Source organism: Myotis myotis, unplaced genomic scaffold (genome assembly GCF_014108235.1).
Source record: "Myotis myotis isolate mMyoMyo1 unplaced genomic scaffold, mMyoMyo1.p scaffold_m19_p_18, whole genome shotgun sequence".
NCBI lineage: Eukaryota > Metazoa > Chordata > Mammalia > Chiroptera > Vespertilionidae > Myotis > Myotis myotis.
Genome location: NW_023416322.1, coordinates 29848125 through 29874178, shown reverse-complemented (window position 1 = coordinate 29874178; position 26054 = coordinate 29848125). Strand labels below are relative to the sequence as shown.

The window sequence follows — 26054 nt, the reverse complement described above, 5'->3', positions numbered from 1 at the left end:
TCTGTCTACCTCCTGACTCTATTGAAGGCTGAGAGATGGACACTCATTTGTTTCCCCCTCACCTACTTTTTTTTTTTTTTAAATATTTTATTGATTTTTTACAGAGAGGAAGGGAGAGAGAAAGTTAGAAACATCGATGAGAGAGAAACATCGATCAGCTGCCTCCTGCACATCTCCTACTGGGGATATGCCCACAACCCAGGTACATGCCCTTGACCGGAATCAAACCTGGGACCTTTCAGTCCGCAGGCCGACGCTCTATCCACTGAGCCAAACCGGTTTCGGCCCCCTCACCTACTTAACACCTCTTTTTGCTTCACTCTGCTCCAGAAAAACCGTTTTAGCACTCTTGCTCCAAGATGAGGCCAGAAAATTTCCATTAGACCTCAAAAATATATACCCATTCATCCTTTCATTCATTCATATATACATAAGCTTCAAGGACAAAATTTTCCTTTTCCACAGCAATTGCTAGGCGTCTGGAGAAAAGATCACCTGAAGACCCAAACTCCAATACCTATGAGTGTATGAAAAATATCATACAAATTTTAAAAATAACTCTTTAATCATATACACATAAGGGGAGTAAAGGGCAGCACCAGGCTGACAGGGGAAGAGAGCAATGTGTTCTCCCTCTGTCCCAATGTCAGCGTGGCGCCGTTCTGAGATCACACACACAAGTGGGCTGGGCTGGGAAGTAGCATAAGGGAGAGGACTAAAGAGACATGGGCAAGAGGGTGGAGGCAAGGGCTGGCAGTAGTCTCAGTCAGTAGACTCCAACACGGATTCGCTTAGCGCAAGGTCCCAGTAGTGTTCAGCCCCGTGCTTTTTGAAATGCTCCCGAGCCATGTTCTCTGTAGGGCACTGTTTGAACTTCATGTCCCCAAAGCTCCGGTCTTTGGCTGTACCCTGAGAAAGAGACAAAATCTGTAATAACGACACTGCAATTTCTAGTTTAAATCAGATATTCTTTCATAAAACCTAAACACCTGTGTAGCAATGTGCCTAGCTGAACATGATTTGATGGTAAAAAGAAATTCTAATCTCCACCTCCTTGGATGTTGCATGAGTTTTCATGAATTTATGCATAAGGGTTTGTTGGTCTTTTTTGACTGAGTGGAAAAAGAGGAGTTCTGTGCTCTGGTGCTTGGGTGGAAGAGCAAGTCTGGAAGGACGATGGATGGTGAGATGGGATGAACTTGTCTCCCACCAGGCCTCAAAGACTAAATTTGGTCTTTTCAGGACAAAGGTGTTAGAGAACCAGAGGCCAAAAGGACTCTTTTCACAAGACTTAGTGAGACCCTGTGTACAAGAAGGCGGCTTTGGGGCCCAGTGATGAAGAACAGAGGGACAAGGGGGAGAGGGAAATGGGAGCCAGGGGGGTGATCTCCAGAGAACTGCAATAGAAAAAGACACTGGGTGGAAGCGCATTCTCACAAAAGGCACCAGTAGCAACAAGGCAGAAAGTGCTACCTCAAGAGACTTCCAGGGAGAAGACTCCAATAAGGAGGCTAGAGCAGAACTTGGCTTGTTTTTGAACCTGAGACACAATTTCTGAGGACACTCAGATTAATGGAAGAGATGAAGAGGCGGGATATTAAATATGCAGGTGGGGCTTATGAGACAAAAACGAAGGATACATGAAAAACAATTAGTAGCAATTACCTATAAAAGAGTGGTCTTAAAGAATCAGGGAATCAAAAGGGAACTATTTCAGTAAGCGCTTTTCTTTGTTGAAATAAAATAGAATTGATTTTATTTTTATTTATTTTTTAAAAATATATTTTATTGCTTTTTTACAGAGAGGAAGGGAGAGGGACAGACAGTTAGAAACATCGATGAGAGAGAAACATCGATCAGCTGCCTCCTGCACACCCCCTACTGGGAATGTGCCTGGAACCAAGGTACATGCACTTGACCGGAATCAAACATGGGACCCTTCAACCTGCAGGCCGATGCTCTATCCACTGAGCCAAACCGGTTAGGGCTAGAATTTATTTTAATAAGCATTCACTGCTTTTGTAGAACATTACTTTTATAATACAGAACTAGTTACTATACATGAGCACATTTAAAATATTGCCCTAGCTGGTTTGGCTCAGTAGATAGAGTGTTGGCCTGCGAACTGAAGGGTCCCGAATTTGATTCCAGTCAAGGGCACATGCCTGGTTGAGGGCTTGATCCCCATTGTGGGGCTTGCAGGAGGCAGCCAATTGATGATTCTTTCTCATCACTGATGTTTCTATCTTTCTCTCCCTCTCCCTTCTTCTTTGAAATCAATAAAAATATATTAAAAAATAAAAATAAAAAATAGAAGGTACACACGAACTCAGTACAGAAGAACAAAATGAAAACAATAATCACAAAGGTAAAAATATTTACAATGTATAAAGTGTATTTTGGAGTGGGAATAAAAGGATTATTGTACTATATCAGGACACGGATAGCTACTGAGAAAAAAACTTTTAATGTTTCCTAGAGAAATAGGATATTTTATGCTTCAAAACAGGAGAACAATGCTTACTTCACAAATTGGTCTGAATAAGCATATTCATTCATTCGTTCTTCAGAACTAATACTGCTTCACTAAGATTTCAGGAATGAAAAAATTGTATAATCATAAAAAAGTTCTATTTGAAGAGTGATTTAGTTATAATGAACAAAGTACAATTACACAAATAATCTAATTAGGTTCTCAAACAAACAAAAAAATACCTGACAATAGGGAGGGGAAAATTACATTTACATAAAACAGTATTGGATGTTAAACATGCCTCACCCAGTTGCACAGCTAATAAGTAGTACTGCCCAGATTCCCCAACTTCTATGACTATGAAATAGCTCAACTGAGAATTTGTGATCTTGCCACTGGTTTTCCATACTCTTTTCCAGATGGCAGATACTAACATGATCTTCAATTTAACTAAAATATAATAAGTTAGAATTTGCTACCAAACGTTTAACAATAAATTCCCTCCCCCACCCCCAAAAAATCAAGAAACACAAATTACTTAAGGGATTAGTCATTACTTAATTTTACCATTCCATCACTCCATTTGAATAGTACAATCAAGAATTAAAGTTCTGCTTCAGTGTTTAATAAAGAATCACCTTGGCCGAAACCGGTTTGGCTCAGTGGATAGAGCGTCGGCTTGCGGACTGAGGGGTCCCAGGTTCGATTCCAGTCAAGGGCATGTACCTGGGTTGCGGGCATATCCCCAGTAGGAGATGTGCAGGAGGCAGCTGATCGATGTTTCTCTCTCATCGATGTTTCTAACTCTCTATCCCTCTCCCTTCCCCTCTGTAAAAAAAATCAATAAAATATATTAAATAAAAAAAAGAAAAGAATCACCTACCTCCCAGACTAGTACACATTTGTTGGTTTTCTTCACAGCTTCCTCATCGGATTCCTCATCATCTGGAAAAGACAATATAGCTAAGTCTTGCTCTAGATATAGACTAGAGACCAAAAATTAGGTTCTAAACAAACAATGTTCAAATCTACCCAAATTATTTTAAATATTGTCACCCTTTACCATGAGTTGGGATCAAATGTCTTCTGTTTCTCTTTACCCCAAATTAGACTGAAAGCTTTAAATAGGCAGGAAAATCAGTTAATTCAACAAACATTTATTGAGCACCTACTATGTGTCAAGAGTTGTGCCAGATACTGGGAATAAGTAGATAAATAAAACGAGCAATTAAAAATAAAAACTTGTCATGAGCACTTTGAGAGCCAGGCTTCATATGCCAACATAACAGTCCATTCTCAAGGAGGTTTTAGCCTAATGGAGGAGGAGGGCAGATATATCAAACAAAAATAGGAACACTTACGAAACAAAATATAGGTCAATTATTGTAAAAAATATACTTTGTGCCCTGCTACCATGGCTCAGTGGTTGAGCATCGACCTATGAACCAGGTCACGGTTCAATTCCCTGTCAGGGCACATGCCCAGGTTGCAGGCTTGGTCCCCAGTAGGGGACGTGCAGGAGGCAGCAGACCCATGATTCTCTCTCATCATTGATGTTTCTCTCTCCCACTCCCTCTCTGAAACCAATAAAACCATATTTAAAAAAAAATAAACTTTGTAAGGTTAAAAAATACTTTAAGACCGAAATGTTAGGTAAAATAAAGTAAAAAAATAAGGCTCTCTGTATATGTTAAATGCCAACCAAAGTTTTCAAAGAACATAATGAATACTGACGGAAGAATGGTGGCCAAGAGGATTTCAAATATACATATTTGATAAGATGAAGTTGGGCAAAAGAATGAAATGTACATTCTCTTGAACAAAGCAGGAAGCTTTTTTGATCTGAAAATCTTTTTTGTTTTTGCCTTCAACCCCTAAAAATTTTTTTATAAAAAAATAATACTGCCGAAACCGGTTTGGCTCAGTGGATAGAGCGTTGGCCTGCGGACTGAAGGGTCCCGGGTTCGATTCCGGTCAAGGGCATGTGCCTGGGTTGCGGGCACATCCCCAGTGGGAGATGTGCAGGAGGCAGCTGATCGATGTTTCTAACTATCTCTCTTCCTTCCTCTCTGTAAAAAATCAATAAAAAATATATAAAAAAATAATAATACAGCCCTGGCTGGGTGGCTCAGTTGGTTGGAGCATTGTCCCATATACCAAAAGGTTTCAGGTTTGATTCCTGGTCAGGACACGTAGGGAGGCAACTGATCGTTTCTCTTTCACATCAATGTTTCTCTCTCAAATTAAAAACACACACACAAACAACACAGACAAGGCCCTGGCTGGGTAGCTTAGTAGGTTAAAGCATCATTCAAGGTTACAGGTTTGATCCCCCATCAGGGCACATACAAGAATCAACCAATGAATGCATAAATAAATGGAACAACAAATTGATGTTTTTTTTTCTCTCTCTCTCCCTCCACCCCTTAAAAAAAAAAAAAAAAAAATTAAAAAACAGCCCTGGCCATGTGGCTCAGTCAGTTGAGCATGGTCCCACACACCAAAAGGTTGCGGGTTTGATTCCCGGTCAGGGCACATGCCTAAATGTTGGTTCAATCCCAAACAGGAGCAACCAATGGATGTTTCTCCCTCTCTCTAAAATCGATAAAAACATCCTCAAGTGAGGATTTAAAATAAAGGATAAAATAGACAATGCACACATGGCAGGGAAACTGGTAGAAAGAGGGAAAAGCCTTAATGGATAGGCAGAATAACGAACACTCATGCACATGACCATGTATGAATGTCTAGCATATTCATAGTCCAAATGGGTCTTTCTAAAATTCCTGAACATTACTCAGTGTTAGCAAGAACGTCAGGAGGGGAATTGATGAGTGGACACAATACCATCCCAACTCCCACTTAATCCCCTCTAACCCCCATTCACCATCTCCCTTTGTGTTAGATGTCTGTTCATCCCACTTTATCCGATGCAGCATAAGACGCTTAAATTTCTTCTGGGACTTTGGGCCTAGAAACAGAAAAGAATTTTGCCAAAATTGTGGAAGATGGTGGGGTAGAAAATCACCTCTGAGCTCATTCAATGCTGACATTACTGTGGTAGCTGAAGCAATCCCGGGAATCATATCTTAGGGCCTTTTACTCCAATAAACACAAAGCAGAGGCCCAGGATATTATACCCGGGTATGGTTCTAAAACAGTATCTTTTTCTCCTTTCTCCCGCCATGCTAATCACTTCGAGGCACAGGGTTGCCTGGGGACAATCTCCCTCAATTTTTTCAGACTCACCCCCTTCCACTACTACCACGTTGACATCCTTGTGCAGTACCACCACCCCTGTCAGGTACAGTTGCCCAGCATTGGCCTCAATCTTGAACTTCTTGGCTGGGTTGCTCAAATTTCGAACTCTGGAGAAGGGAAAGTTTAGTTATGGCTTTCATTTTAGCATTGGTAGCTGCCTGAATGGAATGGCAAATAAAAAGATGAATCCAAAATGATTTTCTGTCTAAAAACAAAGGTCTTTGAAGTAAGCAAATACTAGTATACTAATGCTTAAAAGGTAGAACTGATGAGTCTAGACATATTTCTATGTCTATACTGTCTTATACTTCTTCCAAGTCTAGCACTCCACCTTAAAACAAATAACAGGTAATCAAAATTTACTCTAGATGCTTAGAATGTAGTTACAATGCTATCCATAAAAAATTTCTAGGATACATGAAAAACTGTTAGTAGCAATTATCTACAGTGAGTGTTCCTAAGGGATAGAGAATAGGAAGGGGACTTCCCCTTAAGTGCCCTTCTGTATTGTTAGAATTTTTTTTCTAAACTGAACAAGGATTCACTACTTTTATAATAAATATATCACTTTTATAATAAAGAACTAGGTACTAAAACATTAAAAAAATAGAAGACACACAGGTACTCAACGTAAGAGAATAAAAACATTAAATCAACACAAAGGTAAAAAGTATTTACACTGTATAAAGTGCATTTTGGAGTGGGAATATCGGTAAAAGGTTACTGCAATACATCAGGATAAGGATATAGTTACTGAAGAAACTTTTAATGCTTCCTGGAGAAATAGGGTATTTTATGCTTCAAAAATCATAGATGATCTTTAGTTCACATCTTAGCCTGAACAAATATACTCACTCATTCATTCTTCAGAAATATTACTGGTCCACTAAGAAGCCTCAGACACAGAAGAGTAAGCCTTTAACCGTCACCATTGTAAAAGATTTACTAACTCCTCTCTCTTTACACTAAGGTCATTTAAGGAGTAGGGGCTGATGTTAGGTATGCTTTTAGACCACAGTGATTCTGCCTCAAGGACTTGGAAATGTTCTAAGGGAAAGGCTGCCAGTTTGAACACCTACCTATATACAGATATGTGTACCCCCTGTGAAATGTCTTCTTTAAGCTTTTTAATTTTCTTGACCTTTCTCTGTTCTGCTGTAAGTTTTCGGGCAGCGTTGGCCTCTTCATGCGCTCTGTCGTGACAGGAAGGACATCCACAAGTGAGAAAGGCATTGAAGATCAGAGGCAGGGCTGAGGGAAAGAGAGAGCAACGGAGGACTCTCCCCTCCCTTCAAATGTGGATCCCCCAGAAAAGTTTGGGAAAAATACTTGCCCTGGGTTTCCACCCAATCCCATGGCACTTACTTCTGTCTTTTTGCCATCTGAGCTCTGACATGGGCTTCTACCTTCGTGGGGTCTTGAACAGCTTCTGTTCCTAATACTCGCATCAAATTAGAAATTCTCACTGCAGTGGAGAGAGGACAGAAATCAATCTCCCATATCGCGTCTCTGGCTGGGATAACCTATCCTCTCTTCTCTACCAATTCATATTGTTTACATATTTCAGATCTGCTGAAAACTCACTTCTTCTAGGAACTCCTACCTTGAAAAGACCATACAATTAACTCAGTATTTGTGGATGTTCACACAGTTAATCTAAATAGTTGTCATGCATTAAATTTATAAAAGACAAGGAACTTAATTTTTTAAAATGTCCTTATTTTTTGCCCTAACAGGTTTGGCTCAGTGGATAGAGCGTTGGCCTGCAGACTCAAGGGTCCCAGGTTCGATTCCGGTCAAGGGCATGTACCTTGGTTGCGGGCACATCACCAGTAGGGGGTGTGCAGGAGGCAGCTGATTGATGTTTCTCTCTCATCCATGTTTCTAACTCTCTATCCCTCTCCCTTCCTCTCTGTAAGAAAAAAAATCAATAAAATATATTTAAAAAAATAAAAATAAAAAATAAAATAAAATGTCCTTATTTTTTATTATTTTTATTTTACTATTTTTATTTTTTATTATTCTTTTTAAAGAAACTTTAAAAATTTTTAATTTTTTTAGAGAGAGAGGGGAGTGAGAGAGAGAGGGAGAGAGTAACATCCATTTGTTGATCTACTTATTTATACGTGCTTTGGTTGATTTCTGTGTATGTCCTGACGGGGAATCGAACCAGAAACCTTGGCTTATCAGGACAACACTCTACCAACTGAGCTACCCAGCCAGGGCTATTGTTTTCTTTTTTTAATTGAATTTACTGGGGTTACACTGAGCAATAAAATTACATAGGTTTTGCCTGGCCAGTGTGGCTCAGTGGTGAAGTGTCGATCTATGAACTAGGAGGTCACAGTTCGATTCCTGGTCAGGTCATATGCCCAGGTTGTGGGCTCAATCCCCAGTGTGGGGAGTGCAGGAAGCAGCTGATCAATGATTCTCTCTCATCATTTATGTTTCTGTCTCACTGTCCCTCTCTCCCTTCTTCTCTGAAATCAATAAAAAATATTTTAAAAAATTACATAGGTTTCAAGTGTACAATCCTACAATACATTATCTGAACACTGTATTGTGCACTCACCATCCCAAGTTTAGTCTCCTTCCATCAACACTTATCCCTCATTTACTCTCTTTCACCTCGGGACCTTAATTTCTTTGGTATTTTCACTCCGATAACAGCATTTAGTGAAAGATCCTATACATAACAGTGCTCACTCAAAATCTATCTGAATAAGGAAAGATGACAGAAAATTTGGAAAAGGAAGAACCACCAATAAATGATCCTCAGGAACAGAATACAGAGAGATGCTAAAGTTCCTCTAGAATTGCAGAGATCAACATGCCACCCTTTCATCCCTGCTTTTAAAAAATGTACCTTTGGGTTCTGGAGGAGGCATCAGGCCCAGCCTGACTTTCTCTTGTAGCTCCTTCTGTGCTTCCCTCCTTGTTTGCCTTCGAAGTTTCTTCTGTTCCTTCTTGGTAAGATATACTCCCAGAGTAACTGGTGTGTCATTGTCGACTGTTAATCAGAAAAATGAATGTACTAAAGCAATAAGCATATTAGAGGGACATTGGTGTTATATCAATCACATTAAAAGAATCTTTAGTTTACCCCTAGACGGTTTGCTCAGTGGATAGAGCACTGGCTCGTAGACTGAAGGGTCCCAGGTTTAATTCCAGTAAAGGCCATGTACCTCAGTTGCAGGCTCAATTCCCAATTAGTGCGCGTGCCGGAGGCAACCAATCGATGTGAGAGACACATCAATGTTTCTCTCTGTCTCTCCTCCTCCCTTCCACTCTCTCTAAAAATCAATGGGAAAATGTCCTTGAGTAAGGATTAAAACAAAAAAACAAATAAACCAGAATCTTTAATTGTTTTGGTTATTTTTAGGTAGTAAGGTTTTATTTTTAGACTCTGATTAAATAAAATTCAATATTATACCTTGTATTAGAACTCAAGATCTCAATCTATTTTTCTGAAGTTACTGGAGATATTGATATTGGCAAGCAAATTTACTAATTGAGGTATTATCTCCTCTGTTCATCTCAAACCTGATAAAAACATTAAAGTGTTTTATAATCCATATAACTCTTTTTTGTTGTTAATCCTCACTTTAGGATATTTTTTCCATTGACTTTTAGAGAAAGTGGAAGGGGGGGCGGGGCAGAGAGAGAAAAGGAAACATCAATGTGAAGGAGACACATCGATTGGTGGCCTCCCACGATTGGTGTCCCCACTGGGGCCTGGGATCAAACCTATAATCCAGGAATGTGCCCTTGACCAGGGAATTGAATCCACAACCCTGCAGTTCACGGGCTGATGCCCTCGCCACTGAGAAAACTGGCCAGGGCTGTGCTAATAAACCTTTGCTACAATAATGATAAAGAGAGAGAAAGGCTAAAGACAAAAACTGAAGGACAGATATTTAGAGTTGGTGTACAGACTGGAGTTGGGAGTCAACACTATGGCAAAAGCCCAACTTGTAATATATATCAGTGAGGGCCTCTTGAAATTAGGCCTCAGTGCTCTAAAGCTGCACTAATACTGTAGCTACTAGCCACATGTACCATTTAAATGTAAATCAGTTAAAATTGAATAAAATTAAAAATTCAATCCCTGCTATATTAGTGCAACTCAGTTTTTCAAGTGCTCAATAGTCACATGTGGACAGTGGCTACTATTCAGATAGAAACCATTGTCACATAAAGTTCTATTGAGTCTTCTTTAGAGTCTTGACTGAGTAATCTATATATTACCTGGAGGGTTGAGCTGGGCTGGATGTTCAACAAGATTTGTGATTCCAAAATAATCTTCTCTCTTGGGATTTTGCTCTGTACTAAAATTGGAGGAAGAAGGGAAAACAGGATATGTGGGTAGAGATGATTCCGAGAGGGGGGAGTTTCAGAAACACAATGAAAAAATCCACTCTCTATAATAGCACTCAAGCACTTTTTAGTATTTGCATATCTATAACATGTAATTACATTACACATCATTTTCAAGATGAGAAAACTGGGTCCCACTAAGGTTGGATGCACTCTCCACACCAGTTATTCTCGACCTTTTTTCTACTCTAACACCCTGATAGATACCACATTCTCTCATTAGTAACATTAATTAGTAACATTAATTGGTTGACAAAGAAAGGGTAGGAAAGGCTGAAATACAGTTTCCTAAAGCCATGTATCAGGATGATGAAGCAGATATAATTAATGCTCTCCAAATGTTTCTTTTTAAACATTTTTATTTTTTAAATTAAATTTATTGGGGTGACATTGGTTAATAAGATTCTATAGGTTTCAAGTATATATCTCCATGACACACAATCTGCATACAGCATTGTGTGCCCCCCATCCAGTCAAATCACCCTGTTACTATATATTTGGCTCCCTTTACCCTTTCCCAAATGTTTCTTATATGCTTTATTTATCATTCTCTCTCCCATCAACTAAGAATCCTTGCTCTATTCTAGAACTGGATCTTTAAGAAACATAAACACCTATTATAAGTAACAAAAAATATAAGAAACAAGTATGCTATAAACAAATAGCAATATAATAACAAAAGCAAATAATTAATAGATCTGCTCTTTTAGATTGTGCCCATTTCTCCTATATTATCCAAAAAAACAAACAAAAATAACTCATACAACATATTCTTTTTAAGTATATGAGCCTGTGTACAGTTACCTATTTCTCTTGGATCTTAAATGTTTACTTAATGCATAAGTGTCATCTCTCCCATTAAAACTCTAGTTTTATTAAAAGGAACTAACAAACTCACAGGTCAAAGCCATTGGGGATGATATAAGAATCCCACCACTCAATTTCAGGAATATCTCCTTCCTTTAACTCCTTCTTAGGAGCAATGAGAGCCAGCCTAGTTGAAGTATGGATGCCTGTTTTTCGAGCTGCTTGTGAGATCTCTGCCTGCAGCTTTTCCAGTTGAGCCTAAGGACAAGATAAACCAAGAAAGGAAGATAAAACATGGAGTGGTAGAATCCCAAATTTTAAAACACTCCCCTGTTAAACTCTTTACACTTACTGTCACTAGTTCATAATTTCTGAAAGCTTAGAAAAAAGAGCTGTCCTGCTTTATTTTATCCTTTACGTAATACATCTCACCCTCATCACTACTTTCACCCAATGTGTGCCTGCAGCAAATGTGCAGAAATTGGATGTTATGAAAACTTCATTCTGAGAAGATAAAAACAAGGCAAAAGTCATTGAATATACAGTCAATTCAACTCTCCAAGTGTGTGGATTGTCTTCAGTAAATTTTAACACCAGGATAGCTTTCCTCAATCACTCAAAGGGTTTTCTGGATTGTCTCCCTCTACTGTTATTTGGATGTGGAGAATTTTCAACTCAATTTTATTTCCACCTAAACAGAATATAATTAGGAAGACAAATCAGCTAAAAATCCAATTGCCTAAAACACAGAGAAATGAGTTGACAGTATTTTAAGACTCTATTCAATGTCCTTTGTCGCCTCCCTAACTTCTTTGGAGTTCTAGGTTATATTCTTATCCAGATACCTTTGTCCGTAACCGCTGGGCAATCTTCTCAAATTTGCCCTTGTCATGGAATTTAAAAGTGCGTCTCTGCCGCTGGGAAGGGGCAATTGAAACTCGGGGGTCAAAAAAGGTATTGGATTCCATGTCTTCTGATGGCTTTTCTTTAAGCTGTTGCTTGAATTGTTCCCTCTTCACCGCGCGAATATTGGCCTTCAGAGTAGGCATTCGGTGTGTCAGCTCTATCTCCTTGCCTGTTGCATCTACAGTGCGACCTTGCTCATCGAGAATCAGTGGTGTAGGTTTAGTTTGATCTTTTAATTCAACTTTCCTGAAAAATAGCCCACACAGAAATAAATTGCATATGGAACAATAAGGCAAACAAAAAGCAAACAGAAAATAAAACAAATCAAAACCCAACAAACACAACCAGGTTACCCAATTCTAGGGAACGTAAACCCATAAGTGAGTAATATCTTGATTGAAAACACCAAACTGGTTATTTGACTATAAAGTACAATCAATGTTGGACTTGGACTTGCAACATGCATTAGCCAATTGAATGTATGTGGAAGGAACTATGTGTGCTAGTTCTAAGCCAAGGTCTTAAGAGATATCTCACTCTCACGCACTACTGTGATCCATCACAGGAAGAACTTGGAAGCCACTGACACAGAAGATTGAGGAAATGCAAAGAATAGACTTGAACCGAAACTCACAGCTTGGAGCCAAGTCCAGCAGAGCCAAAGATGACTTGCACACTTGTGAGCAAGAAAATAAATGTTTATTGTTGTAATGCACTGAGATTTCAAGGTTTCTTAGAAAGAAACATTGACTAATATACTTTGCATGTTGACTTTCAAAACAAAAGTACAATCAGATTAAACAAACTGATAGATTACACTGATATAAATTTGCAATCCTATCTTTCTTTACTCCTGAATTCTTGGGTCAGTAAGGGATGCCACACCAATCGTAGATGCTAAAGATGAAGTTTATCATCTTTACCCAGTTATAGAGAACACTCAGATATGGTCTCACCTAATGTGGTTTATTGGATAGAGCTGAGTTAGAAACCAGGAGACCTGATTCTATTTCTAGCTTCAATATTAGATGAATAATCTTAACCTCAGTCCTACCAATTATAGAAATATTATAAACTCTGCAACAGGGAAGTCAAAAGAATAAATTCAACTGGTATTTACTGAGTTTATAAGATATATGTAACTGTGAGAAATAATTTAGGTTCCTTGGAAGAAGAGGATTAATGACATTCAAAGGCATTTATTGCTTCTCAAGCTTCAGAAACAGGGCTCCATGAAATAGATACTCACGGGGGAGCAATGCCCATGGCATGAAGATTGGCCAGGCCCACCATATTGGCATTGCCAATGAGCCCTGGCTTCAGTGCCAGCTGGGCTTGGATGCGGGCTTGTAGTTCAGCTGCTTTCCTTGCCTTCTCAATGGCATCATTCATGAAAGTGGCGGCCTGGGAGGGCTGAATAGTGTTGCCAATTGGGAGTCGCTCTGGTTGAGAGGAAGAAGGAGTCTTTGGCTGTGAGATGGGTAAAAAGAAGTCAGAATTAGATGGATTAGGCAGGCAGGTAGGTAGGTGGGTAGGCGCCCATGCACACACGTGCACGCATGCACGCGCGCGCACACACACACACACACACACACACACTCACGCACACGCACATGCACACGCACTCAGTGGTAGACTGGAGTGAAACATGCAGGCACTTCTGGACTCTCATTTGAATGGATGGCAAGAAATTCTGTGTTAAAGATTCTTCTTTTCAGAGTAATCTGGGTATAATACCTGAGGTGTAGGGGGGCTGATGAAACTCAGTTGTTTTTTCCTCTCCTCGATTTGGCGTGTTGCTGCCTCCATCATCTGTTTGATCTGCTCTCGGGAATAGGGGAGAGTTGGAAAGCTGTTAATGACTCCTTTTTATTTCTCCCATACAAGTTCCTAAATCCAAAGGGCTTTCAGGTCTAGAGGCTTAACATTTTTTGAATGACTACATCACATTCTGCCTGTATCATAGGCTAGAAAATTTAGTAAAGATGAATCTACATAGCTAAGCACTAAAATTTTTCAACCTATCTTCCCAAGGCAGGACTGGTATGTTAGGTAGTAACATAGCTTGATGACTAAGACTTTGGAGTCAGAGAAATCTGAGTTTGAATCTTAACTCTGCCACTTAATGCTGTGTGATCTTGGACATGGTATTTAATCCCTAAACCTCCAAGTGTCTAAAAGGGGTAAAAACAGTAACACATACCTTACCAAAGCTATTGTGAGCATTTAAATAACATATGCAAACTCATAACAGAACTTCTATTCCTAGAATAGAAATCATCATGCCTTTTTTTTTTTTTTTTTTAAATCAGGTTATTGGTCCCTGAATTACTTGTTCGGGTAACCAGAGATGACAATACAAAGACCTGCTTCATAGTCACTGTAAACTCCTTGAGGACACAATCAAATGAACTCTTCTTAAAGTTTCCAAGAGAACTGGTGTCAAGGGGCTCCAAGATACATATATATATATATATATATATATATAAAATTTTATAGATTTATATTCAGAGAGAGAAGGGTGGGGCGAGGGGGCTGGGGAGGGGGGAGAGAGAGAAACATTGACTTGTTGTTCCACTTATTTATGCATTCGTCCGTTGCTTCTTATATGTGCCCTGACAGGAGATCAAACCTGCAACCTTGGAGTATTGGAACAACATTCTAACCAACTGAGCTACCTGGCCAGGGCATTCCAAGATATTTTTTAAATTCATTTATTTTTTTTTTTTATTGCTTAAAGTATTACAAATGTTTCCTTCCCCTCCCCCCTTTAAATTTATTTTTAACATTTTTTGTTATTAATCCTTACCGGAGGACATTCCCCGCCCCCCGCCCCCCCCCCCCCATTGATTTTTAGAGAAGGTGGAAAGGAGGGGGAGAGACCAAGAGAGAGAAAAACATCAATGTGAGAGAGACATATTGATTGGTTGCCTCTGCACACACCATGACCGGGCCGGGGATTGAGCCTACAACCAAGGTATGTGCCTTTGACTGGAACTGAACTCAAGACCCTTCAGTCTTCAGCCAACACTCTAACCACTGAGAAAACTGGCTAGGGCAACTTTTTTTTTATATATTTTTTTATTGATTTCAGAGAGGAAGGTAGAGGGAGAGAGATAGAAACATTAATGATGAGAGAGAATCATTGATTGGCTGCCTCCTGCACACCCCCCACTAGGGATCAAGCCTGCAACCTGGGCTGTGCCCTCGACTGGAATTGAACCCGGGACCCTCCAAGTCCGCAGGCCAATGCTCTAGCCACTGAGCCAAACTAGCCAGGGCAACACATTTTTTTTTTGAGTAGGTAATATATTTACATAGTTCAAAATGTAAAAAGTACAAAAGCTTATATTGTGAATTCTTCCACCTCATTCTCTACTAAAAAACATCATTATCAGTTTCATTCCTTTCAGAAATATCATATAAGCAAACCTATCTATCCAATAGAATATATCCATATATATTTCCTCCCAAGAAATTTTAACTGGTGTAAGAAACAGTTACTGCTTATGAGGTATCAAAATTGTCTAACAGTGACCATTAAAAAAAACAAACCAGGTAATTCCTATTAAAAACATTAAAAGTCAACCTGAAACTATTTAAGTGGATTATACCTTCTCTGAATTGTTTTTGGAAATTCTCTTCTGCCATCAAGCTGAATTCTGATTATCTCAATAATTTTCTCAATGACCCAATGAGGTAGATACCTGGGTAAATGACATTATGTAACACACCTTGCCTGCCACATAATAGGTGCTCAGTAAATGCCTTTCATTAACCTTCAACTGAAATACTCCTGGTTAGTCCAAGGAATGATGAAACATAAAACAGGAAATGAAAGTTCCCCAGTACTAAACACTAATGCACATCGAGGCCACAGTAAATCTGGATCCACATATCTCTTGCTTCTCCAACTCACAAAACGACTGTTTCCAGCTCTGTTTTTTTTAAAACCTTTACCCGAGGAGTGAGGATATTTTTTCCATTGATTTTTAGGGAGTAGAAAGGAGGGGAGAGAGAGAAACATCAACATGAGAGAGACACATCGATTGGTTGCCTCCTGCAGGAGTCCAAACTGGGGCCAGGTATTGAACCTGCACCGAGGTACATGCCCTTGCCCAGGAACCAAACCAAGACACTGTTTCTCGGGCCAACGCTCTAACCGCTGAGCAAACCGGCCAGAGGTGTTTCCATTTCTTAATACTAACCTGGAGCTTAGTCAGCATGCCAGGGCTCTCTGAAGGAGGCCCAGGGATCACTTCTGGCTCCTCTTCTACCTCCTCAAAACGGGGTATCCGTCGCTTCTTTACTCCTGATGATTCCTTGGAGATCTCAGAGTCATCACCAAACACTTCCTAAGGGAACCCAAGATGAAAGAAGAGTTGTATCCCTGCCCATGGGAGAAGAGAAGAATCATCCTAGTTCCTATCAACATTTTGTGGCATTTCCCAGAGTCTTCTAGACCCTCCACCAAATGGACCATCTCACCCAACTTCATCATTCACCCACTCCAGTCAAGCAACTTTCATCCCCATGTCCTTATCAACATGCCCATCTCAAGGTCTTTGCAAATGCTACTGCCCATATGTGTAATGATCTCCCTCAACTTTCCCACAACCCCTGTTCCAATTCCTGCCTAAAACTCACCTCCTCCAGGAAGTTTTCCTCATTAATAATCTCATCCCATTCTGATCAAACTGTTGTTTCGCCTTCTCTTAGCACTTAATAGCTTGGTTTATACTACGTAAAATTACATTCTGCTTGCCCAGTGTTACATCTTTCAATGTTAGTACTTTCTCCCAACTAGAATCTAAGCTCTTCCAGGACAGGGGCTTTCTCTTTCTTCTTCAGTACTCCCCAATAACACTTTGTTCTTATCAAACCATGGGAACTCATTGTTGACTAGCTTGCAAGGTGAATTTAACAGGACCAAGAATGGCCAACTGGAAGGGACAATGGGAAAAAGCAAATGTACACACCGGTGGTAGGCTTTGGGTGACATCCCCTCTTCACTAGGAGGGCTCGTGTTTTGCAAGGACATATCCTCGGCCAGGGGTGAGCGCTTCCTGGAACTCCTACAGTTCAAGAAAAAGGACTCTCCCATAATATATTGTGTGGGGTTGGGACGTGAATGGACCAAAAAGGGACCCATATCCCAGGGCTATCTAGATACCTCCTACAAGAAACCATTTTTATTAATCCCACCTAAGCACTTATACAGCAGCATGCCCTATCATAACTAATGTTCACTCTACAGATCTGTGTACACTGTACATCAAGCATTCCCCTTTAAAGATAAAATTCAACAAAAGTCTACAGTCAACTCTAAAATTTACATGAAATTGCTACTCATATTTTATAATTTGTGAGTATTTTGTTGTGCTCCCCTGACCCTCAACCCTTAAATAGCAAATTCCTTTAAGGCAAGGACTAGCTCTTATTCCGCTGATCACCCTCCAATGCCCTAAACACAAAGAGTGCATGAATGTTTGTTTCTCTTAGTTCCATAGCCTGGCTAGGGACCAAGCAGACATTGCTTATTCCCCTTTTGTGCCTCAGGAAAAGCAATAGGATAGCCAAAGTATCAAAAGCACTTTGGAAGGTTTGATAGAAGTCACAAGAAGATTTTTTTAAAGAGAGAGACAGAGAGCAAAGATATATAGAGATCAGCTACTTGATACTGCAAATATTCCAAGAGGCCATGACCAATCAGCAACCATAGAATAAAAAGTGAAGGAGGTAAGGGAGTAATGATGGTCCCATTAAGTACTCTACTCATGGGGCCAGATGGCTAGTAAGATGCTATATAGAAAAATGGCAGGCTCTCCAGACAAATAATAAATAGTAACTGTTGTTAGGTATTCCATCTGTAAGTCCATTGCAGAGAAACCTCTAAAAAAGGAGCAACAATAAGGTCTACACTCAGGTAGCAGTGGAATCACATTCTGAAGCAATCTATCAGGCATCAAGCAAATCGAAGCATAAAATCTTAGATCAATCAATTTTTAGGTAGTAGTAAAGGTGGGGGGAGGGGGAGAAAGAAACATAGGGAAACATGAGAACCAAAATCCCTAACTGTATATGAAAATAGGACAAATTTATCAATTGTTTCCTTGGAATATTTCAACCCATGAACTTAGGTAGTTCATTACCATAGACGGTGATAATACAAGTTAACCCCCTCTGCTTTCAGCTCTAAGTAAGTACCTCTCTTGAATATTAGGTATTCTAATAGTGGATCTCAAAGTGTGAGCCAGGTAAGCTCAGCAACTTTGTTACCATTCAAAACACTGAATCCCGAGTTCATCAGATAGTTAACTGTAACCTACCTTTAGCTCTCGTTTTCTGCTCCTGTCACTGCTAGACTTGGAATGTCTAGAGCTTCGGCCTTCCTCTACAGCCTCAAACAGTTTGTCCACAAATCGGAGAGTAGAATCATCAAGAAAAGGTTTCAGATGGTCTAAAAGGGGAAAAAAAGAGGTGGTAGGGTTAAAAAGGTAAGAGTACTTTAGTCTAACACTAGGCATATAACAGACACCAACACTGGAAATTTATCCCTGAGGGAGGAAAGTCTTTTAAGTTCTTTGTAGGATTCCCATAAATCTTCTTACACTGAGTAACTTCACCCTATGAGGTAAAAATACAGTTATAATTCTTCAGAGTAGGAGGTAGCATAGCCAGAGCAATCTATTTAAGTTGAGCATCAAACTTGAGATGAAAAAAATCTCCCTAACTCTTCTCCAAATAGCAGAGATGATCATAAACAAAATCTACCTCCCTCAACTTTTTCATAACAACTTCTATATATTTAGATGATGTATCCACCTCCCTTTAATATATTTATTAAGTAAGTTTAACTTAGGTAACTCAGGACAGTGGTCAAGGGACGTCAGTCTGAGATTCAAAATGTCACAAAAATAAGAAATAAGAGAAAAAGCAACATCAGTTGAGGTATTTTCATTATAATGCAAGAAAAAAACTGTAGCCTGATCCTTTTGGGAAAGTTCAAAGCAGTCTTTGGGGTCATCTCTCAGGGTCAGTCAGAAGATTCAGAAAGGTACATACCAGCTGCCTTCTTCTTGTCCATGCCCTTCCCCACACAGTTCAGTGCTGCTGTGACGACTGTGGGCTCCGAGAAGCCCAGTACCCTCTTCACTGTCTTCTCTATCCATGGTTTTAGCTCATCCAGCTCCCTCTTCGACAGCGCCATTCTTCAGGAAGAGGAGGCTGGCTCAAACGGAGTTCTATACAGCACCTAAAAAGAAATCAGGAAAGTCTTAGAGGACAGGAAAAGACCAAAGTGATTCCAGGCAATGGTTAGATCATTATGCTTAGGCAGTTCCTCCACTTCATTTCAAGCCAAATACTTTACCCAAAACGCATACTTCATAGCAAAAAGAACTCCATCCTGTTGGATTTTTAACCCTAACTCAGTATCAGTGGGTCAATGAAATTTGTGGCATAAACCAACCAACCCTGGGAATAATCTAGTCTGAAGAATGAGTTCTAGCCCTGGCTAGTATGGCTCAATTGGTTGGATGTCCTCCTGGCATGGAAAGGCTGCTATTTCAATTCCCGGTCAGGGCACACGCGTGGGTTGTGGGCTCAATCCCCGCTTGGGTGCATGCAGGAGGCAGCTGATAGACGTTTTCTCTCTGCTTCCCCTCTCTCAAAAAAATCCAAAAGGATAGAGTTCTAGCTTCTTTTTTGATCCTGTCATATCAACAAGGACTTGTTTTATAACATGAAAACAAGATTGAAAAAAGCCCACCCAGAGTTTATCTTTTCTACTTCTAAGCAGGCATTCCTTAGCTTAGTGGTTCTCAACCTGTGGGTCGCGACCCCTTCGGGGTTGAAATACCCTTTCACAGGAGTCGCCTAAGACCATCGGAAAACACATATATAATTACATGTTGTTTTTGTGATTAATCACTATGCTTTAATTATGTTCAATTTGTGACAATGAAATTGGGGGTCACCACAACATGAAGAACTGTATTAAAGGGTCGTGGCATTAGGAAGGTTGAGAACCACTGCCTTAGCTCAACCCAGACCTATAGATTCCCTTTCTTTTAAGGGTTGCAAGTAAGGGAGGGCTTATCCAGGTCAGTTTATCCTATATTTTTATTTATTTTTTTCAGTTTATCCTATATTAAAGCTCATAATCCTTAAGACTATTTGGTCACATTTCTTTTTTTTTTTTATTGTACATCTTTATAATTTCACAAACAACTGTGACAAATCATTCGGCATCTCGGTGTTTCTATATCTGGACAACTTAGATCTTATTCATCAGCCTGCTGAACTGTTCCTTTTTCAAAACATAGATACCATCCAAAAATTTTCTGATATCCTTGTTTTTAACTATTGTGGCTTGCTGAATTAAAGCAGCTGAATCTGATACAAGTTCAATGTCATTTCCTTTAAGAATCAACTCATCTGTCGGGGCTTGAGATTCTGAACAAGTAATGCCTGACCTCATCCGAACTCTACGGATGTATTTTTCACCCAAGAAATTTCTAATTTCAACAAGAGAACCATTCTCCTGAATAACGACGTTGATGGGGAAGTGAGTGTACACAGACCTCATCTTGTAACGGAAGCCCAGTGTAACACCCTTGACCATGTTCTGTACATGACGGCAGATAGTGCAAACTGTGGCCAATTCCTTTCTATTCCCCCACCACTTGTCAACCCAGAGCCTCTTCTTTTTCTTTCCAAGGAGACTGAGCTCTACATTGATTTGATTGAATTCCCTCCACAGGGTGCCTCTGGGGCCCTTCACAATAACTGTACGTCCCTTCAGAGTGATGTCCACAGTCTGACTGCTGAGAATGGTCTTCATCCTCGCAGTAGATGCGGTAAAGAGCTGGTCACATTTCTTTGAACTCATATTCATCCCAGTGAGAATTCTATATCCAGATAATTTTCTCTCATGTCCTAGCGCAAGCATGTCAAACTCGCGGGCCATATGTGGTCTACAACAAATATTTCTGTGGCCCAGCCAATATATCGGTATGTAAGAAACTTTTTAATAAAAACGTCATAGCTTAATTTTTACAATATCCTGTTATACATAATAACGAACTACAATGTTCGCTAATGACTGATTACTATAATCGTGTTGCATTCACTTCCTTTACGCGCCTTACGCGCAGGCGCACTTCTCTCCATTAATACTAGCAGCGAATATTTGAACAGCCAACTGCCACATCATTAGTCTTGTACTGACTTGTCTGGTGTGCGCAACAGGAAATATTTTGCTTTCGGAGAACAAGAAAAATAGGTTTATTTGTGTTACGCTTATTAATTTGTGCAGTTATTCAGTGTCTGGTAAGTTAATGTTCAAGAAAAAATATTAATTTTTATTAAAATGTTCTATTATTTTATGTTAATGATTACTCATTTATTTCAGCCTTTTGTATTCAGCATGTCTCTATCGAAATAAACCTACGTTTCTATGAAAATTGAAGCTTTTGTGTTTTTGTGGCCCACATCAACTTCAACCTTATTTGGCCCATGTTAGCCTTTGAGTTTGACATGCTTGTTCTACAGGGTCTCTGTCAGTTGACTTGATAAGAGTAAATCCCTCAGCTCAGAAGGGAATACCCTCATTTGGATGTTCTAGCTCTTTGCTTTTTTCACCTTTATTCTCCTACTATTTAGGTTAGTAGAGAAAACACTATCATAAAGGACTCTCTACAACAAATCCTTGTTACTTAATGCAAGCTGGTATAATTCTTTTTTTTTTTTTTTAAATGTATTTTATTGATTTTTTACAGAGAGGAAGGGAGAGAGATAGAGAGTCAGAAACATCGATGGGAGAGAAACATCGATCAGCCGCCTCCTGCACATCTCCCACTGGGGATGTGCCCGCAGCCCAGGTACATGCCCTTGACCGGAATCGAACCTGGGACCCCTCAGTCCGCAGGCCGACGCTCTATCCACTGAGCCAAACCGGTTTTGGCGAATTCTTAAACATTATTCATGTTTCCATTCTGATCTCCTACCTAAATCTCAACTCAAAACTCATGAGCCTGGCCAGTGTGGCTCAGTGGATGAGCATCAACCTATGAGCCAGGTCAGGGTCCATTCCCCATCAGGGCATATGCCCTGGTTGCAGGCTCAATCCCCAGTAGGGGCGTGCAGGAGGCAGCTCATCAGTGATTCTCTCTCATCACTGATGTTTCTATCTCCCTCTCCCTTCCTTCTCTCTCTAAAAATTAAAAAACATATATTTAAAAAACAACTCATGAGCATAGAGAACATTTTATGTCCCTGACTTCCTCCATAATGCCTAGAAGTCAGTAACTGCACTGACCTCGATTTCCAAGCTAACCTCCCAGCAGTGCAACCTATCAAGGTCTAACCTAGGAATCAATCTTTCAAGATGTTTTAAGGTATCTTTTCTCCTAAAAGATCATCTGATTAACTTCTACTTTCTTGGCAGGTTTATCCTCTTTAAGATCCGTTGTTAAACAGTTGTATTTAATTTTGGTATAACCATAAGCAGCTAGTAGATTAAAATCATGAAACTAGGAGTGAAAAAGATTTTATGCCTCAGTGACACATTACAGAAACAGTTCTCTCTTTACCCATCACGAAATAGAAGTATAGCCTACCAATCTCTACATATTAAGTGTGTAAGTGTGTCCTGCTCAAAAGCAGCACATCCTGATACCAGAGTGAAGAAAAGAGCTCACCATGGACAACACCAAGCCTCTACTATTTAGCAGGCTTCGGGCAAGTGAGTCCCTCTAAGCCTCAGTTTACCCATCTTACAAAATGAGGACAACGGCCATACCTACACTGCACTTAATCCGTTCAATAAATATGTACGGTGTAGCCGAAACCGGTTTGGCTCAGTGGATAGAGCGTCAGCCTGCGGAATGAAGGGTCCCAGGTTCGATTCCGGTCAAGGGCATGTACCTGGGTTGCGGGCACATCCCCAGTGGGGGGTGTGCAGGAGGCAGCTGATCGATGTTTCTCTCTCATCGATGTTTCTAACTCTCTATCTCTCTCCCTTCCTCTCTGTAAAAAATCAATAAAATATATTAAAAAAAAAAAAATATGTACGGTGTAACTACCAAGTGCCAAGCAATACGCTGGGTGCTGAGGATATGGACACCAGTGAACAGACCAGCGAAGAATGCTCGCCTTAAGAGAGGTATAGTCCAGCCAAGCGGAATCACCGGCGAGAGGGTGCACGCAGCGTGGAAACCCACAGCAGCGAAGGAGGTACCGCTCATCCGATGCAAGGTGCGCCCAAGCGCTACAAACAGCTGTATCCAAGTCCATGTAAGATGACGTGCACACGGAACAGGCAGTGGGCAAAAATCAGTCTCACACAGTAACTAGCTTTGTCGCTGATCAAACGTAGAACAATAACCGAGTGGGGCGGGGGGGGGGTGTTTGCTATGAGGAGGAAGGCGAGGAAGGCGGAATGATGTCTGAATGAGCGGGGAGCAGAACCCAGTCTTCGGAAGGACTTCCTCACGCCGGGCTCTTCTTCACCACAACCCGAGCCCCCCCCGCCCCCCCAGTCCTATCCTTCCCTTCCTGCTCCCTCCTCCCTCCGGCGGGTCCCTGGCCCCCCTTGTTCCACCCAAACTCCCCATTTCTGAGCGGGTCTCCCAGCCCGTCTCCTTCCCGCCCCCGCCCTTTCAACAATCTCCTTCTCAGCCGTCCTCCCACAGCGCCTGGTGCTCCTTCGGCTGCCTGCCCGCGGAGCCTGCCCGCTGCGGTCCTCCTCCGGGACGGAGCCCCGGCCCCTGGCGCTCGGACACCCCCTCAGGGCCCGGGGCCACTACTCACCTCACAAACTTCAGCCCCTGAGACGGAGCCCGAACGTTACACCGGAACCGGAAACCCTCCGACTGCCCGACGTTCTGCCGTCGCTACCGCCACCGGGGCCTCCACGCCGCGGTCCTCCAACACGTGACGGGGGAGGGCCGGGCCCGTCACTCGCGCAGCCGCAGTAGCCACCTTCCCGGCGGCGGGGCGCACGCGCAGTGGAGCCCTGGAGGTGCGCCCTGCGAGTTGCAGCCTGCGAGTTGCAGCCTGCGAGTTGCAGCCTGCGAGTTGCAGCCTGCGAGTTGCAGCCTGCGAGTTGCAGCCTGCGAGTTGCAGCCTGCGAGTTGCAGCCTGCGAGTTGCAGCCTGCGAGTTGCAGCCTGCGAGTTGCAGCCTGCGAGTTGCAGCCTGCTGCGGCTTCCCAGCCAACTCCGTCCCAGAGGTTACTGCCGGCACAATTTTGCATAAAGCAGCGTTCCTGGTGTGGAGAGTAAGTGCGCTGAAGTCATGCTAAAACTAAAAGCGAGCCCCAACGAAGCCTTTCTGGCAGAAAGTCAACCCCTGGGAACAGTCGACTTTCCTAGTTTTAGCCACGTCTCCTTACCCTTTCTCCCTCGATTAAATGAACGGTGGTACCAGAGACCAACCACCCAGGAAAAAAGGCGAGTGTAGGACTCTGGAGTTAGTAGCGCCCCCTACATTTTATTATGTCATTCACTAATTGCTGGAACAAACATTTATTGACTGCCTACTAGAATGTGTCGGGAATCCTCTGAGAATCAATATTGCTTAATGATTAAGTAAGACCTGGGCTTTAAAGCTCAACTACTTAGATTTGTATTCCAGTTCTCCTGCTCATTAGTTGTGACATTAGGCAAACTACTGCCAGTGGTTCTCAACCTTCTGGCCCTTTAAATAGTTCCTCATGTTGTGACCCAACCATAAAATTATTTTCGTTGCTACTTCATAACTGTAATGTTGCTACTGTTTTGAATCGTAATGTAAACATCTGATATGCAGGATGGTCTTAGGCGACCCCTGTGAAAGGGTCGTTCGACCGCCAAAGGGGTCGCGACCCACAGGTTGAGAACCGCTGAAGCCCTCTATTTCCTCACCTGTAAAAAAATCCATTTCATTGGGCTGCTGTGAGAACATGAGTGACTAAGGACAATACACTTAAAACAGTGCTTCTCAATAAAGCTATAGGATACAGGATATACATACATGTATAATAGACATCTCTATTATAGATATTTTATATATTACTTATATCTACGATAAAGCTGTAAACAATTTACACAATGAAAACTGAATTGACTCCCCCTCCCCCAAGAAAACACACTCCAGCTCCCAATACAGTCTTCCTCGTCGCAGCTAATGGCAACTCTATTCTTACAGTTATGCAGGCCAGTAATCTTGGGAGTCATTTTGGACTCCTGTTTCATTGGCCCTTTTTTCAAAATATTTACAGAAACTCTTCTGCTTCTCACCACCTTCACTAACATCACTTTTATGCTTGGATTATTTTAGTAGTCGCCTAACTGCTTTCTCTTGCTTCCACTTTGTCCCCTTTTAGTCTCTCACAAAAACGTAAGTAAATTATCTGGTACTATAGTGAGCACGTTAAACACATTAAAAAGGTCATATTACTCCCCTGCTCAAAACTATCCCCCCTGGCTTTCCATATCCCTGAGTCAAGTGCCCTCCAATATGTGCCCCACTCCATTACCTCTGTGATCTCATCTATTGCCACTCTTTACTCATTCAGCTTTAGAATCCTGACCCCTTGTACCTTGGACATGCAAAGAATGCCAAGCTCAAGGTCTTTGCATTTGTTGCTTTCTGCCTAGATTGCTTTTCATCTGATACTCAACAGTCCCAATTTTAAGGGGATACCTGTTTCCAGAGCACTAACCATAAGATCCTTAAATTGTGATCGGAACAGGCCTGCCAGAGGCAATCCAGTGTCACAGGTACATAAGAACAGGGTAGGAGGTATTGCATGTATCACCTTGTAAGTGGGTGAATACCAAACCACCCCTCTTCTGAACCCAATACAGAGATAAAGATATTAGGACAATCCCTACTCATTATATGAACACGAGCTATCTTCTACCTTCCCAGAGCAGGGAGTGGAAGGTCTTTCTACTTGCCCTGACAACACGAGCTGTTTAGAACTTCAGCCAGCCGGCCAGATACCCACTTTACACGAGGCCTCTCAATGGACCAGCTGCTAAAGCCCATCATTACCCTAGGGGACATGGGCAATGGACAGGACTGGAGATTTAAGACAAGCAGGGTATAATTTCAGAGACAAATTATAGATCTTAGTCACCTCTTAGTATTTTGGAGGGAGCTCAGAAGCAACTTTTACTTCAGAGGAATACTGCGAAGTAACAGGCCTGGTCCTATCTCAAACATACCATACCATTTTGGCA

General features: G+C 41.2%; 1 protein-coding gene and 1 pseudogene across 8 annotated transcripts; both read right to left on the bottom strand.

Moving 5' to 3' along the window:
• Nucleotides 1–546: 546 nt before the first annotated feature.
• On the bottom strand, nucleotides 547–23793 carry PRPF3 (pre-mRNA processing factor 3). Of its 8 annotated transcripts, XR_004973295.1 has the most exons (17): nucleotides 23639–23793; nucleotides 18890–19079; nucleotides 18154–18284; nucleotides 16033–16179; nucleotides 13562–13645; nucleotides 13074–13294; nucleotides 11764–12070; nucleotides 11010–11176; nucleotides 9983–10062; nucleotides 8601–8744; nucleotides 7100–7199; nucleotides 6814–6927; nucleotides 5723–5841; nucleotides 5361–5444; nucleotides 3357–3418; nucleotides 2525–2586; nucleotides 770–909 (listed from the first exon to the last, which is right to left on the bottom strand). XR_004973295.1 is itself a non-coding variant. In XM_036343495.1 (16 exons), the coding sequence occupies exons 2-16, from the start codon at nucleotides 19032–19034 to the stop codon at nucleotides 763–765; spliced, it is 2052 nt and encodes a 683-aa protein (XP_036199388.1). In that variant the 5' UTR covers nucleotides 19035–19079; nucleotides 23639–23793; the 3' UTR covers nucleotides 547–762. The 8 variants fall into 8 exon arrangements, 5 of the variants coding, with proteins under 5 accessions (XP_036199388.1, XP_036199389.1, XP_036199391.1 ...); XM_036343495.1 differs by lacking the exon at nucleotides 2525–2586 and having other exon boundaries at nucleotides 547–909; XM_036343496.1 differs by lacking the exons at nucleotides 2525–2586; nucleotides 23639–23793 and adding an exon at nucleotides 22982–23196 and having other exon boundaries at nucleotides 547–909.
• LOC118673071 lies at nucleotides 20041–20810 on the bottom strand (annotated as a pseudogene).
• Nucleotides 23794–26054: the final 2261 nt, after the last annotated feature.

Excerpts from the sequence above, each read along its gene's own strand:
- PRPF3 (XM_036343495.1), bottom strand. The coding sequence starts at position 19,034 with ATGGCGCTGTCGAAGAGGGAGCTGGATGAGCTAAAACCATGGATAGAG. Across the intron at positions 6,928-7,099 it reads CAGATGGCAAAAAGACAGAA|AGCGCATGAAGAGGCCAACG; the intron begins GTAAGTGCCATG and ends CTGTCACGACAG. Across the intron at positions 910-3,356 it reads AATGTGTACTAGTCTGGGAG|GGTACAGCCAAAGACCGGAG; the intron begins GTAGGTGATTCT and ends TCTCTTTCTCAG.